Source organism: Phacochoerus africanus, chromosome 7 (genome assembly GCF_016906955.1).
Source record: "Phacochoerus africanus isolate WHEZ1 chromosome 7, ROS_Pafr_v1, whole genome shotgun sequence".
NCBI classification, from domain to species: domain Eukaryota; kingdom Metazoa; phylum Chordata; class Mammalia; order Artiodactyla; family Suidae; genus Phacochoerus; species Phacochoerus africanus.
The window spans coordinates 83293618-83308231 of NC_062550.1; the positions used below are offsets into that span (position 1 = coordinate 83293618).

General features: G+C 43.7%; 1 protein-coding gene across 2 annotated transcripts in view; it reads left to right on the forward strand.

Annotated features, from left to right (window-relative positions):
* Positions 1-2504: 2504 nt before the first annotated feature.
* Positions 2505-14614, forward strand: part of ALDH1L2 (aldehyde dehydrogenase 1 family member L2) — a 59647-nt gene continuing 47537 nt past the window's right edge. For both annotated transcript variants that reach the window (XM_047788120.1, XM_047788119.1), the window contains exons 1-2: positions 2505-2657; positions 13305-13449. In XM_047788120.1, the coding sequence (XP_047644076.1) occupies positions 2610-2657; positions 13305-13449 (193 nt within the window). In that variant the 5' untranslated portion in view covers positions 2505-2609. The remainder of the gene's footprint in view (positions 2658-13304; positions 13450-14614) is intronic.

Sequence of the window (14614 nt, forward strand, 5' to 3'; positions counted from 1 at the left end):
TTTTTGAACTCCAAAAAACATTAAAAATTTTTTTGGTCTTTTTTAGGGCCGCACCTGCAGCATATGGAAGTTCCCAGGTTTAGGAGTCTAATTGGAGCTACAGCTGCTGGCCTACACCACAGCTTGAAGCAATGCCGGATCTTTAACCACTGAGTGTGACCAGGGATTGAACCCACATCCTCATGGATGCTAGTCAGGTTCATGTCCACTGAGCCACAATGGGAACTCCCATAAAACATTATTAGAACTGTTTTAGACAATATTCACTTAAATTTGCCTGCATATTTAGCCTCTTCTATTGCCCTTCATCAGAATTTTCATCTCTGAGTTCTATCTAGGATTATTTTCTTTCAGCCTAAAGGATATTTCATTCCTCCCAGACCTACACATTTATCCAACAATTTTTATTATTGTTTGTATATTTTAATATATAAATGTATACCTTGTGGATATATATACCTACAAGATTTTATTATTATTACTGTTCAAATGGTTAGTGTTTACTTAAATTCACTCACATATTTGCCTTTTTTGTTGGTCTTTATTCCTTCCTGCATTTCCAGGCTTCCAAGTAGGTAATTTTCCTCCTGCTTGAAGGATACTTTAATATTCTCTTTATTGTATGTCTGCTGATGACAAATTCTCTTAAGTTTTTGTTTCTAAAGTTGACTTCATTTTATCTCCATTTTTGTTTTGTCTATACCCATGGCATGTGGAAGTTCCCGGGCCAGGGATTGAACTCATGCTGCAGTTTTGAACTGCACCACAGGGGCAACAACATCAGATCCTTAACCCACTGCACCACAGGAGAACTTCCTCATTTTCATTTTTGCTGGGAAAAGAAGTTTAGACGGGCGGGGATTTTTTTGTTCGTCAAACCCTCTAATTGCATCTGGCCTAACCTCCGATTATCAAGAGAACTACATTTTTGGTTCTTAAAGAAGAAAATCTTCCGACATCAAGGACATCTTGTTAGATCTGGATGAATATAAAATTATTTTCTAAAGTTGAGTTGGAGTATATAATAACGTCACTCAGGAAAAACCGCATTCCTTGCCCACCCTCCCCAGTTTAGAACAAATAAAATGAATACAAATATTTGGAAGTTTAGTAGAAGCAAGAAGTCACAAAATGCAGTCAGGGAGATGGGTTGAATTGTCAAGGAGTAGTTCCCAAGACAAAACCTTGGATGTTTGCAGCAATTCTCCAGGCTTTAAGAATGGTCTTTTTTCTTTCCTTCTTACCTTCTTAAATACATTCATTCATTTGTTCTCTCTCACTCTCTCTGTGTTTTTTCTTTTTATGGCCATACCTGTGGCATACGGAAATTCCCTGGCTAGGGGTCAAGTTGGGGCTGCAGCTGCTGGGCCACACCACACCCGCAGCAACATCGGATTCAAGTCACATCTTCGACCTACTCTGCAGCTCGCAGGCAACGTCGGATTTTTAACCCATTGAGCGAGGCCAGGAATTGAACCTGAATCCTCACGGACACTATGTCAGGTTCTTAACCCACTGAGCCACAATGGGAACTCCTGTTTTCTCTTTCAGCAAGTATCTTCTAAGCTTTTCTCAGTGGTAGATACTGTACATCCTGATAAATAAGGCATGGACTCACCTGCTATGAGCTTCCTGTAGAGAAGATGACAGAAACATAATTACCAGGAACAGATTCAGGCATCATAAGAAATGCATAGACAAAATCCTCCTCAGTTCAGAGGAATGAAAACTTACCCTGTGAAAATGCCATGGAGGTGATGAGGAAAGCATCACAAAAAGTGCCTACAGGAGGCAGCATTTGAGCTATACCTTTAAGAAGAGAGGAATTTGGTCATGCCTAGATGGTAAGCTTTCCTGGGAAGCATAAACCAGGAAGGAAGAGGTAAGTACTACGGTTTGGCTTTATTACACGTGCAAAAGAGCAGCAAGAAATCAGAGGAAATACCAAACTTCAAAAGACCTTGAAGGCCAGGTTAAGGAGTTCTGTTTGGGACAAGTGCTCAACTAAAGCATATCTTGAGCGTTCCTTTAGAGAGGTGAAGGAAAAGGACGTCTATCTTCTATCTACCTGTCCATCATCTGTCAGGACCGGCTCTGTGCCAGGCTCTCTGCCCGGAGCTTTATACGCCGTCTCTCGTTTATCAGACAGGGAGATAGGAATCAGGACCCTCACGTGGTGAAGGTGTCCTCACCCGTTATCTTTCGCATCTCCACGCACGTGCCTGTTGTCCTCTCAAATCTGTGTAAGGACATGGCTTAGGGTGTCAGGCTGACCTTTAAGGCAGATCCTTTTGTACCTAAGAGGGTGTGAGTAACAGGTAGAAGACCCCGCAGCGAGTGAGTCTGGAACCTAGGCAGCCGCCAGGAGCTCAGCACCGCACGAGCTCGGGGGCGGGCGGCTGGAGCACGCCCCGCCCAGTCGCACGGGATTGGCCGCGTTAGCCCGGCCAGCTGGAGGAGGCGGGCTCCTGGGACTGGCCGAGGCCTTTAGCTGCCAGCGCCTCCGCCCCGGGCTCGGAGGCTGTAGGCCGCTCCCAGGCTAAGGCGCCCCCGCCTGCGTCCCGCACCCCTTCGCCCCCGCGCCCCCAGCGCGAGCGGTCCTTTGCAGCATGCTGTGGCGGAGCAGCCAAGCGCTCCGGCGCTTCTCTACTGGCCGGGTGAGTCCCGCCGGGGCGAGCGTCCTGACTCTTACAGGGGACTGGTTTCCAGACCCCGGGCTGGCGGGTGGGCCGGGCGGCGGGACTAAGGGTGAGCAGCAACGTTTCGACTTTGCTAAAAGCCAAGACAACGTTTTTTAAATTGGGAGACTGAAGAGACGGGTCCGAGGAGGTTCTAGGATGGGTCTTGTCAAACGAGCCATTGTCTCCTACGGGGAAGGGGCTGAGGATGTAGTTTTTGAACATCTAAGGGCTGGCTGGGATTGACAGGGTGGAAACAGTCACTTGGCAAGGGGGACCGAGTCGGCTTCCTTTCTGCTTTCATTTCAATCCTGAGAGCCTTGCCTAGTTAAGAAATGGAGCCAAGATTCTGGACCAGGGTCATCCCCTGGAGAAGAGTAGAATCAACTCAGCGGAGTTCTTCCAGGCCTGAGAGGTGTGAGCGCCCCGAACTGGTACACAGGGCCCATTCAGATAATGGCATTCCGAGCTGGTGGCTGCAATCTCTTCATTCCTGAGCTGCATGCAGCAAGATTTCTAGCATTACCAGGCGCTGCAGAAGCAGCCACCCTGGAACACTAGTAAACTATGGTGCAAGAACTGAGCCCTGGCATAGCCCCGAGCTTTGGAATTGCATCAGCTTCTCCAGAACTGGAATATGAGAGGACACGTTGTGTGCAGCACCGCTGCCTTCAGCACTTCAGGGCAGCCTCAGGAGAGGTGCCTCGCTGCATGAAGGCAGACTCAAGCTGTTTAGGGAAGAAAGAAATCCGTCCCATTGTACATTATCTCTTTTCAGGAAGTGCACATTTGCTGTATTATAAAAGAATTTGCTTTTGACTGTCTCTCTCTGCCAAAGTCATATGCACATGTGTACATATCCAGATGTTAAAAACTTGGAAGCAGAAGTCTTGAGTAGCATCAAGAACTGGCCCAAAATTGCATAAATGGAAAAGCTTTTGTCTTCCAGACAGCCCCAAATAATGAGAATTCATTTTATCCCAGTCACTTCTAGTTAATCTGGAAGTTACTTCTAGTTAAACTGGAGGTATTCATCATTCTTTTTTAAAATAAGGAAAAAGAGACCTACTCTGATGGAGATTTTGTTTGCTCTCCTTTGCCATGGTCTGGACTCCTTCTTGGCTTTCTCCTGCCACGTGGCATAAGGGAATCTGGGTTGGAAAGCGAGGGGCTTGTGCTTGCCTGTTTTATTAGCTTTCTCTGTCAGGACTGTTCATTTAATTGCCTTTTTTGGAGAGCAGAATGGTTTCTTCAAGGATAAAAAGATGTCAGTAGTGGGGTTTACATAAGATTTCAGTAATAAAAGGTGAACATCCCAGGTGGCAAATGGCACACACAAAAACACCCATTTGGGGAAGTACTAGGCATGGTCAGTGGTCAGGGGCCTGAGTCTGTCTGCAGGAAAACATGTGGAAGAGCTGTGACATATGGCTGGGAAGAAGGCAGGTTCTTAAATGGCCAAAAGGAAAAACATGGAGTAATAAGTAAAGAATTTGAGATATCTCAGTCCATAGAAAATGGAGATTCATTATTTGGATTGTGCTCTGTAAGATTTGTTCAAAATCAGACATGGCTGGTGGGATTGTACAATGGTACAGCCACTTTGGAAAACTGACCTTTTTTACCAAGATAAACCTACCATATAACCTAGCAGTTGCCTATGTAGGTATTTACCCGAGAGAAATGAAAACTTCTGTTCACAAAAATACCTATTTGTGGATGTTTATAGAAGCTATATTCATAATCACCAACTTAAATGTCTTTCACCTGGTAACAGGATAAGCAAAGTGTGGTGTATCCATCCATACAATGGAATATTACTCAGAAAAAAAAAAAGGGGAGTTCCCATCGTGGCTCAGTGGAAATGAATCCAACGGGGAACCATGAGGTTGTGGGTTCAATCCCTGGCCTTGCTCAGTGGGTTAAGGATCCGGCGTTGCCATGAACTGTGGTGTAAGTTGCAGATGCGGCTCGGATCCCGTGTTGCTGTGGCTCTGGCGTAGGCCGGCAGCTACAGTTCTGATTAGACCCCTAGCCTGGGAACCTCCATATGCTGCAGGTGTGGTCCTCAAAAGCCAAAAAAAAAATGAACTACTGATACATACAATAACATGGATGAAACTCAAATACATATGCTAAGTATAAAAGATAAACTCAAAGGGTTATGTTTTATAGGAGTCCATTTATCAGACATTTTGGAAAGAATAAAACTATGGTGATAGATAAAAAAAAGATCAGTGATTATCAGGGGCTGAGATGGGGGAAGGGGTTGACTGCGGTGGGGCAGGAGGAAATTAAGGGGGGGAAATGTTCTTTATCTTGATTGTAGCAGTGGTTACTGGGGTTTGCCCAAACTCACAGAATTTTACACTGAAATGGTGTGTTTCATTGTATCTTTAAAAAAATTCAAAAATTACACAATGCGCGTTCCTCCTGTGGTGCAGGGGGTTAATGATCTGACTGTCACTGCAGCAGCTCAGGTTGCTGCCAAGGCATGGGTTTGATCCATGGCCCGGGAACTTCCATATGCCAATGCGTGCAGCAGAAAAAAATAAATAAATAAAAAATAAAAAATTACACAATGCAGAGTTCCTGTCACAGCGCATCGGAAACAAATCTGACTAGGAATCATGAGGTCTCGGGTTCGATCCCTGGCCTCACTCATTGGGTTAAGGATCTGGTATTGCCATGATCTGTGGTGTAGGTCACAGACGCGGCTCAGATCTGGCATTGCTATGGCTGTGGAGTAGGCCAGTGGCAACAGCTCCGATTAGACCCCTAGCCTGGGAACCTACATATGCTGCGGGAGCGGCCCTGAAAAGACAAAAGACAAAAAAAAAAAAAGAAAAAATTACACAAGGCTTTTGAGTTTGGTATTAAAGCAGAATGAAGGAAGAATAAAAAAATTAATAACAGCAAAATCCAAGGGGAAAATTAGTTTATAACAATTTCTGATAGAATTATTTTTTCCATTCTCTCTCTTAAAGAAATTGACTTAGAAATAGTTAATGATATGGCTGGATCTTTTTAATTAGTGCAACTATATGTCATGATAAAAGCCTTTGTCAATTAGTTATTGTTGTCCACTTGCAATATATTGCCCAGCTCACTGCTCCTTAATTTCTCCCGATGGCGCAGGCTATTTAGCCCTCATGTTTATTTGGCACTCTATTATTTATCTTCCTCTGCCAGTGTCTGGGACAAGCCTAGCTGGTGTTCTGGGTTCATAGCCTGATTCCAGGACTTGAGGTTACTTTATGATCCAGTTCAAGAGGTCAGACCCTTCCAGCTCCTTGGAGCCAAGAATTGGCTTTATACCCTAATTCTTGAAAGTAGGTTAACTTGTTTCCTTCTGCTTTGGTGTCTAGCTTGTTTTGGGACCTCCAAATTCAACTCTGAATCACATTAAATTGTGTCTTTATGTACTGAGCACTTTGTCTAAATCCTGAGGGAATAGCAATAATAACAACAATAATAATAGATACCATTAATATAGGACTTGGTGTGCACCAGGCACTGTTGTAAATGCTTTGCATATATACCCATTTAATCTTTAAAACATCTCAGTGAGGTGGGTACTATTATTATGCACAATTTACAAATAAGGAAAACAAGGCCCAGAGAAATTAAATAACTTCCTGAGTCTTACAACCAAAAAGGATAAAAAAATAATAAATAGTTCCTGCTTTCAGGGGGTCCACAGATTAGTGGGACAAATGATTAAACTTGCCTTTAGATAAAGAATAATAGCAGACAGTACCATGAAAAGGGAATACAAATAGGCAATAAAATATGGAAAGATACTCACCCAAATTAGGGCTGGGACCACGTTTTCTTTGTGCCTTTAGTGTAGGAGTCCCAAAGAAAAACACCCACAGAGGCAAAGAGGTAAAACGAATGAAGGATTTGGGCCAGATGGAGTGAAAGACCACGTGCAGAGTAAAGGCGGCAGCTGCTGCTCAGCTTCAGCTGACCATTGCCAGATGGGAATGTTGACCACGGTTGACAAACCTCCTGATTTTTTTTTTTTTTTGGCTTTTTAGGGCCACACCCACAGCATAGGGAAGTTCCCAGGCTACCACAGCCACAGCAATACCAGATCTGAGCCGCATCTCCCACCTACACCGCTGGATCCTTAACCCACTGAGCGAGGCCAGGGATCAAACCCACATCCTCATGGATCCTAGTTGGGTTTGTAACCTGCTGAGCTGCAACAGGAACTCCTGATTTTTAAAGAGAAGTCAGAAATTCAGCTAGCTAATGTGAAGCCTCCTAAAAATCTAATCACGGTTCTTTTGCAAGCGCTCTGTGGGCCAAATAAAACACCCTTGCCAGGCTCTTGATTTGCATCCCCTACCATGCACTGTGCCCAGAGCGTAGTAAATGCTCAAAACATGCATGTTGAACAGATCTGGCATATGTCAGGCACGATTTGGGGCACCATGTGCCAAAAGGTCCCTTAAGTGTTAGACATCTCATTGTCTCAGAAAAATTTATTTTGTTTTATTCTTTTATGGGTAGGTCCTTTCTCCTTTCCAAGTCTCATTTGGAAAACTGCCATTTCTCACACTTCTAATGTGGACAGCTTTGACCTTATTTTATATCCAGCTCAAATGGTTCTATTAAGGTAGCATGGTCTTCAGATCAGGGCAGACTCTTAGCACTGTGCTTTTAAGTTTTTGTGGAAGACCATGTGTATTTTTTTTAATCTCTGAAGCATAATCAGAATTCATGTGAACTTGCTTCCTGAAGAATTTCACCATGATGTGGATAGCCTGGGAATGCAGTATTTGATGGTTTAAAAAGCAAAAGCTCTATTTCCTACAAAAGGCTCTTCTAATGCAGAAGGTTATCTCTAGAGAATGCCAAGATGATAGCACGTTATCACCTGGATTTAGAAATGTTGCTGGACCATTTTATGCCCTCTTCTTCATTCTCATCAATATAGCAGGCACCAGTAGTGCCTAAAAGAATGTTCTCTGCTTACCAGCCTCCCCTGGTGTGTAGTGGTATCACCCATGTCAGGACCACCATAGTATCCCCTTAGGAAGTCTGATGGAACTCTTTCCCATAACTGACCTGTCGAACTATCACCATGTTTTTCTTTAAAAAAACAAATGGGGTGGGGGAGTGGAGAGACCACCCACACCGGAAAACCACAGAAGCACATCGAGTGAAGCACATCCAAGTTTGAATCCTGCCTCTGCCCCTTACTAGCCCTGTCTAATTTCTTCATCTGTATCATGGCTTATTAATGCCTGTCTCTGGGAGTAATTGGGCAATCACAATGAGGGAACACATATTAAATACCTGGCACACGCTAGGGTCTCATTAAAATGTCTGCTGTTATTTCCACCACTTCTTCCCGACCCAAACTCTTCAGGGCAGAATCTTTTTTGTAGGGAGTGGACACACATTCCACACAGCAGTGATTGGCAGGCTTTAATGTGCCTTTCAGTCAATGGAGAGCTTGTTAAATGCAACTTCCCGGGCTAGTGAAGTTCAGAGGCAGGGTCCAAACTTCCTCATAGGCTTTTGAGTTAAAGCCAGCTTCCTGAGAGTCTGACCCAGTAGATCAGGGGTGGGGCACAGGAAACCACATTTTTGACATTTCCTCCCAGCTAATTCTGCCAACACTGGCCACCAGTCCTCAGATCATATTTGGGGAAATAAGGGTAAGATTAAATATCCCAGCCCTGAATCTGTCCGCTCGTTCCCCAGACTGAGCTGCAGCCGCCTCACCCCCACCTCCAGGAGTCTCTCCAAGACCAGCAAGACCAATTAAGATTGAGGCCAAACTGCTACCCATACTTCTGTTCAGAGAATGAAGATCATTTTGTCACCGTGAAAATAAACTGCTGGTAGTTCTCAGGCTTGAACATCGAAAAAAGGGATGAGAGAGCCAAAGGATGAGGAGTCAATGTTAATGAAAGAAGAAATTGAGGAGATGGGATTAAGATGGCAGAATAGAAGGACTGGAGCTCAACTTCTCTCCTAAAAACAACAAAATTCACAACTAAAGGCTGAGCACTCTTCACCCAAATGGACCGGAAATCTTAAAAAGATATCCTACTCCAGAAGAAGAGGAGGCCACATCAAGAGGTGGGGGAGGGGCGATTTCACAATATAAACAACCCCATACCTCCCGGGTGGGAAGCTCCACAGACTGGAAACTAACTGGTTCACAGAGACTCACCTACAGGAGTGAGAGTTCTGAGCCCCACATCAAACTCTCGCGTGTGGGGATCTGGCACGGGGAGAAAGAGCCCCGGAGCATCTGGCATTGAAGGCCATTGGGGCTTGTGCGCAGGAGCTCCACGGGACTGGGGGAAACAGAGACCCCATTCTTAAAAGGCACACACAGACTTTCACGAGCCCTGGGTCCCAGGGCAAAGCAAAGTCTCCATAGGAATCTGGGTCAAACTTGACTCTAGTTCTTGGAGGACATCCTGGGAAAACAGGGGTGAACGTGGCTTGTTGTGAGGGAAGGACATTGAAAGCAAAGCTCTCAGAACATTCAGCAGCCGTACCTTTCTCTGGAGGGGGCCGTTTTGGGAAAATCTGGCCCCACCTGTCAGTCAGCTGCTGAGAGAAGCCCCAGGGCAAACAACAACCCAGGTGGGATCACAGCCCGTCCCACCCCTCAGTAAACAGTCTACCTAAAGACACTTCAGGCATACAGATGCCTCTAATCCCATCCAGAGACTAAGCCCCACCCACCAGAGAGGTTAGAATCAGCCCCACTTACCAGTGGGCAGGCATCAGCCCCTCCCATCAGGAAGCCTACAGCAAGCCCCTATACCGACTTCAGCCACAGGGGGGCAGACATCAGAAGTAAGAGAGGCTACAACTCTATCATAGAGTTGCAGAAAGGTCACCACACCGAAAACCTATATAAATGAAAAGACAGAGAACTATAACTCAGACGAGGGAGAAAAGAAAAACCCCAGAAAAACAGCTAAGAATGAGGAGATTCTCAGCCTCCAGGAGAAAGACTAGACTGTTGATGCTGAAGATGATGCAAGACATTGGAAATAAACTGGAGGCAAAGATGGATAACTTACAGGAAACACTGAGCAAAGAGATGCAAGATATAAAACAAACAAGAAGAGATGCAAAATACAATAACTGAAGTAAAAAATTCACTAGAGGCAGCTAACAGCAGAATACAGAAGGCAGAAGAACAAATAAGCAAGGTGGAGGACAGATTAGTGGAAATTATGGATGCAGAACAGAAAAGATAAATACCCCAGTCCTATTATTTGCAATTATATAACTCATTATAAACATTTAAAGTCATAAAATCTGGGAGTTCCCACTGTGGCACAATCGGTGATATCTTGGGAGCACTGGGACATGGATTTGATCTTCATCCCAGCATAGTGCGTAAAGGATCAGGCGTTGCTGCAGCTGTGGCTTGGGTTGCAACTGCAGCTCAGATCCGATCCCTGGCCCGAGGAACTCCTTAAGCCCTGGGGCGGCCAAAAAATCCTAACAATATTAAAATTTCTCCCTGTTAGAAACTCATCTTTATAGTTTCAGCTTTACTGCTAAACTCAGAAAATGTTGCAATGAGTGTAGAATTTCCAGAGTTGCTGACATGGTTTCTTTCAATGCTGTCTTTCTGGGGGAATTTGGCTCTGAAATTGAACTCCCAATAACCAGATGCCAGCTGAGAGCACATTACATTTGAGTCAGCTCATCCTCCTGACTCTTGTGTGTTTTAAGAGTAATATTTTAGAAGTCTTAAAATATTTGGTGTTGGTAACGGTATGAGGGAAAGCCAACTTTTGTAAGATAGTCAACCTGTCAGTTCTATTTCAAGCTACAGGATTACTTATAGGATTTGAAGATAGACTGTTTACAGAACATTTTGATTTTTTGATGAGAGGAAATGGAAACAGTCGTGCATTATCTGTAGGCAAATTGTGTTCTTCTTACAGTTGATTTGTTTGTAAGAATATGTTAGACATTGAAGCTCTAGGCTCTTTTGGGATAGCAACTTTGGCCCTGGAAAAGGAATTTTAAACCAAAACCTTGATTGTTTCATTACTAGCTCGTTTACAGGGAAGGTGTGAACCTGTATGCTTTTAAATTCATACCTAAAAAGCGATGCCATCTACACCCTTAATGAAGTGGGAAATAAGAGGAAATTAAGTTTCCTCGTAGTCAGACTTTAACCACTGAGACTTTGCTAGTTTAGAAGACTTTCAAAACATGAATGGAAAAACATTCTAAATCCAAATCCTGGAAATTGTGTTGTGGCTCAGCAGGTTAAGAAGCTGACTAGTAGCCATGAGGATGCCAACGGGATCGGTGATATCTTGGGAGCACCAGTACATGGGGTTCAATTCCTGGCCTCGATCAGTGGGTGAAGGATCTGGCGTTGCATCAAGCTGGGGTTTAGGTCACAGATGGGGCTTGGATCTGGTGTTGCTGTGGCTGTGGCATAGGCTGGCAGCTGCAGCTCCAATTGGACCGCTGGCCTGGGAACTTCCACATGCTGCGTACAGGCCTAAAAAGAAGAAAAAAATCCAAATCTGGTGGAGCTATATTCTAATGTGGAGGAATGAAAGGTGGAAAGAGTTCTGGGGAGCTGGGGCTGGTCCTTTGCCTAAACGGGAAGCACATAGGAAGTTGTGACCCTTTGGTTACCATCTCTGCTCCCATGGTCCTGCATCTTGCCTGCTTCCCCTGATGGCTTTTCATCACCATCTTCACAATCATCACGTCAACATGTTACATTAAACTAGTGAAAAGGCTTCACCTCGGGAGAATTGACAGAAGGCTGAATTGCTTAAAGACAGTCATCAAAATCTTTAACCTTTTTTTTTTTTGTCTTTTTGTCTTTTCTAGGGCCACACCTGAGGCATATGGAGGTTTCCAGGCGAGGGGGTCTCATCAGAGCTGGAGCCGCCAGCCTACACCACAGCAGTGTGAGATCCGAGCCTCCTCTGCAACCTATACCACAGCTCACGGCAAGGCCGGATCCTTAACCCACTGAGCAAGGCCAGGGATGGAACCCTCAACTCCATGGTTCCTAGTCGGATTTGTTAACCACTGAGCCATGACGGGAACTCCAAAATCTTTACTCTTTTAGTGCCATCTACTCTTATCTATATGGTGTTTGCATTTATTGACAATCACTATATTATTGTGCATCAGTATTAAATGTTCTAAAAAGAAGGTGAACAAATGGGTGGTGGAGGCTCATTTTAAGTAGGTACATGGATTTGGAGTCAGACAGACCTGGATTCAAATCCTACTTCATCCTTGTTTTGTTGGTATGACCTTGGAGATATGCTTGATGTTTCTAAGCCTTGGTTTCTTCATTCAGAAAATGGTACAAAATGAGGGATAATAAAACAGGCTAGATGTGAGGATTACATGAAATGAAATGATGCACCGCCATCAATTCCTTACCTGAAACATGTAGGGCCAGATGTGTTCAGGGGTTCTGCATTATTCACATTTGAGAAAGTCAATATGGTACATCACATACAACTTATAGAGAGTCTGGTAAGATCTGTAACTGAGCATATTGATTTTTCTGCAGCAAAACATACCGTAAGTAAAGACTATAAATAGCATTGTCAGTTCAGGTCAGGTTTGAAGCCAAATGAGTTTGTGCAAACTTAGCAGAAACCTGTAAGGACTATACAGAACATTCCGTTAGATCAATCCAGGTTTTGAGACCAAATGAGTTTAGGACACTTACCAAGAATTTTGGAATTCTGGATGATGTGAAAAACTGAATTGTCTAGAAGATAGAAAAACCTTTAAAACTTCATTAAAACTTTGACTTAAATGGTGCTTTGTGTCAGACACTGCATTAAGCCTGTTGCATGCCAAGTCATCTACTTCCATCAAAATTGTGTGAGATTGCTGTTATTTTCATTTTACGGATGAAGTGAAAAGACAAATAGAAGTTAGTTACTTGCTTAAGGCCATACAACTAGTAAGATGTGGGTGGCACTAGATTTTGATTTCAGGCTGTCTAGCTTAGGGTCTGCTTTTGACCCCTATGTTATACTAGATGTTCACTCTTGGTCTTTTAGAGGTAAAAGATGATTCATCTCTTATTTCTATATTTCGGGGCATTGTCACATTGAAGTAGATCTTTCTCAGAGTTATCTCCTTTTTTTGTTTTGTTTTGTTTGTTTGACCACATCCATGGCATGTGAAAATTCCTGGGCCAGGGATCGAACCTGTGCTACAGTTGCGACCTGTGGCACCACAGCTGCAGCAACACTAGATCCTTAACCTACTGCGCCACAAGGGAACTTCCAGAGTTATACTCCTTTTAACTATAAACTAACACTTGACATCTGGCCTCATTTCATCAAGGAGAAGTGCCTTGTAAAAATATATACAATCTCAATGATTATGCTGAAGAATCAAGGGAATTAGAGCGAAGGGAAAATGAGGAATACTTAGGTGTGAAATTATTTTCACTACTCTCTGTATATCATGTCTAATTCCATGTATGTCAATGAATATTTTCTTTTGTAGATCCTTGAGCCTTTTCTAGTTCTCAAGTCATCTTGTCTGATTGAAAAAATAATGCGTCTTATCTATATGTCCTATATCTGTACTAATACCTGTCACTATTGAATTGTTTCTCAGGTTTATTTCCAAAACAAGCTGAAGTTGGCACTTATTGGTCAGAGCCTTTTTGGACAGGAAGTCTACAACCATCTGTGCAAAGAAGGCCACCAAGTGGTAGGAGTCTTCACAGTTCCAGATAAGGATGGAAAAGCTGACCCACTGGGTGAGTGTTTCTGGGGACAGCTGGATCAAGGACTCTGCACCAGCTTCCACTCTGCCTGTTGAAAGCCTTCTCAGGTCATGTCTATTTGTTTGGTGGGTACAGACGCAAAATTCCCTTTTCCATGGGCCTCAAGACAAAGATGCAGGCCCCTTTTGTACTAAGAGTTTCTCCACTTACCTCCATGGTAATCACTAGGTGTATCAGGGGAATTTCCAAGCATATTTTTTTCCTGAATTATGTATTTGTGACTTTCCAAAGGTGCTGTGGAATGTCTAGAATAATGTCTGAAGCATAGGTTCCAATAGGAATGAAGGGAAGGCCACACTCAATAATAGCAATTGATGCGGGGTCCTAAAGAATGCATTTATCTCGGAACAAATTAGAGCTCTGGCTGCTTGGCCATGAAGGTAGGAAAAGAAGATAGCCATCCTCAGAGACAACCTGCAGTGTGATTCTGATTTGGACGCTGCAGTTATCAGAAAGAGTGCAAGACGCAGAGATAGAAATAGTCTACAGGGGAGTTCCCGTCGTGGCGCAGTGGTTAACGAATCCGACTAGGAACCATGAGCTTTCGGGTTCGGTCCCTGCCCTTGTTCAGTGGGTTAACGATCCAGCGTTGCCGTGAGCTGTGGTGTAGGTTGCAGACGCGGCTCGGATCCTGCGTTGCTGTGGCTCTGGTGTAGGCCGGTGGCTACAGCTCCTATTAGACCCCTAGCCTGGGAACCTCCATATGCTGCAGGAGCGGCCCAAGAAATGGCAAAAAAAAAAAAAAAAAAAAAAAAAAAAGACAAAAAAAATAAAATAAAATAAAGTAAAAAAAAAAAAGAAATAGTCTACAGGAATGATGATGAGCATCTAGAAATCTTGGCTCATAACTTGAATCTTGATAAATCACTGGTATGATGCAATATATTGATTGGAAAACAATATCTGTGATAACCCTAAAATTTTACATTTTTTTCTTGGAGGAAACAGCTCTGGGTTTTATCCTAGTTTTTGTTACTGGGGGAATTAGACACATGGTTCAGGGTGGCCATGTGGTCAGTTAAAGTAGAGGAATCCTTGCTAAAAGGAGAAAGGGGGCAACTAGCAATCTCTACCATGTACGTAAACTTCAGAAGGATTGCAAGCATATGATTCTTAGCCTCCTTTCAGAGTTTGTCCC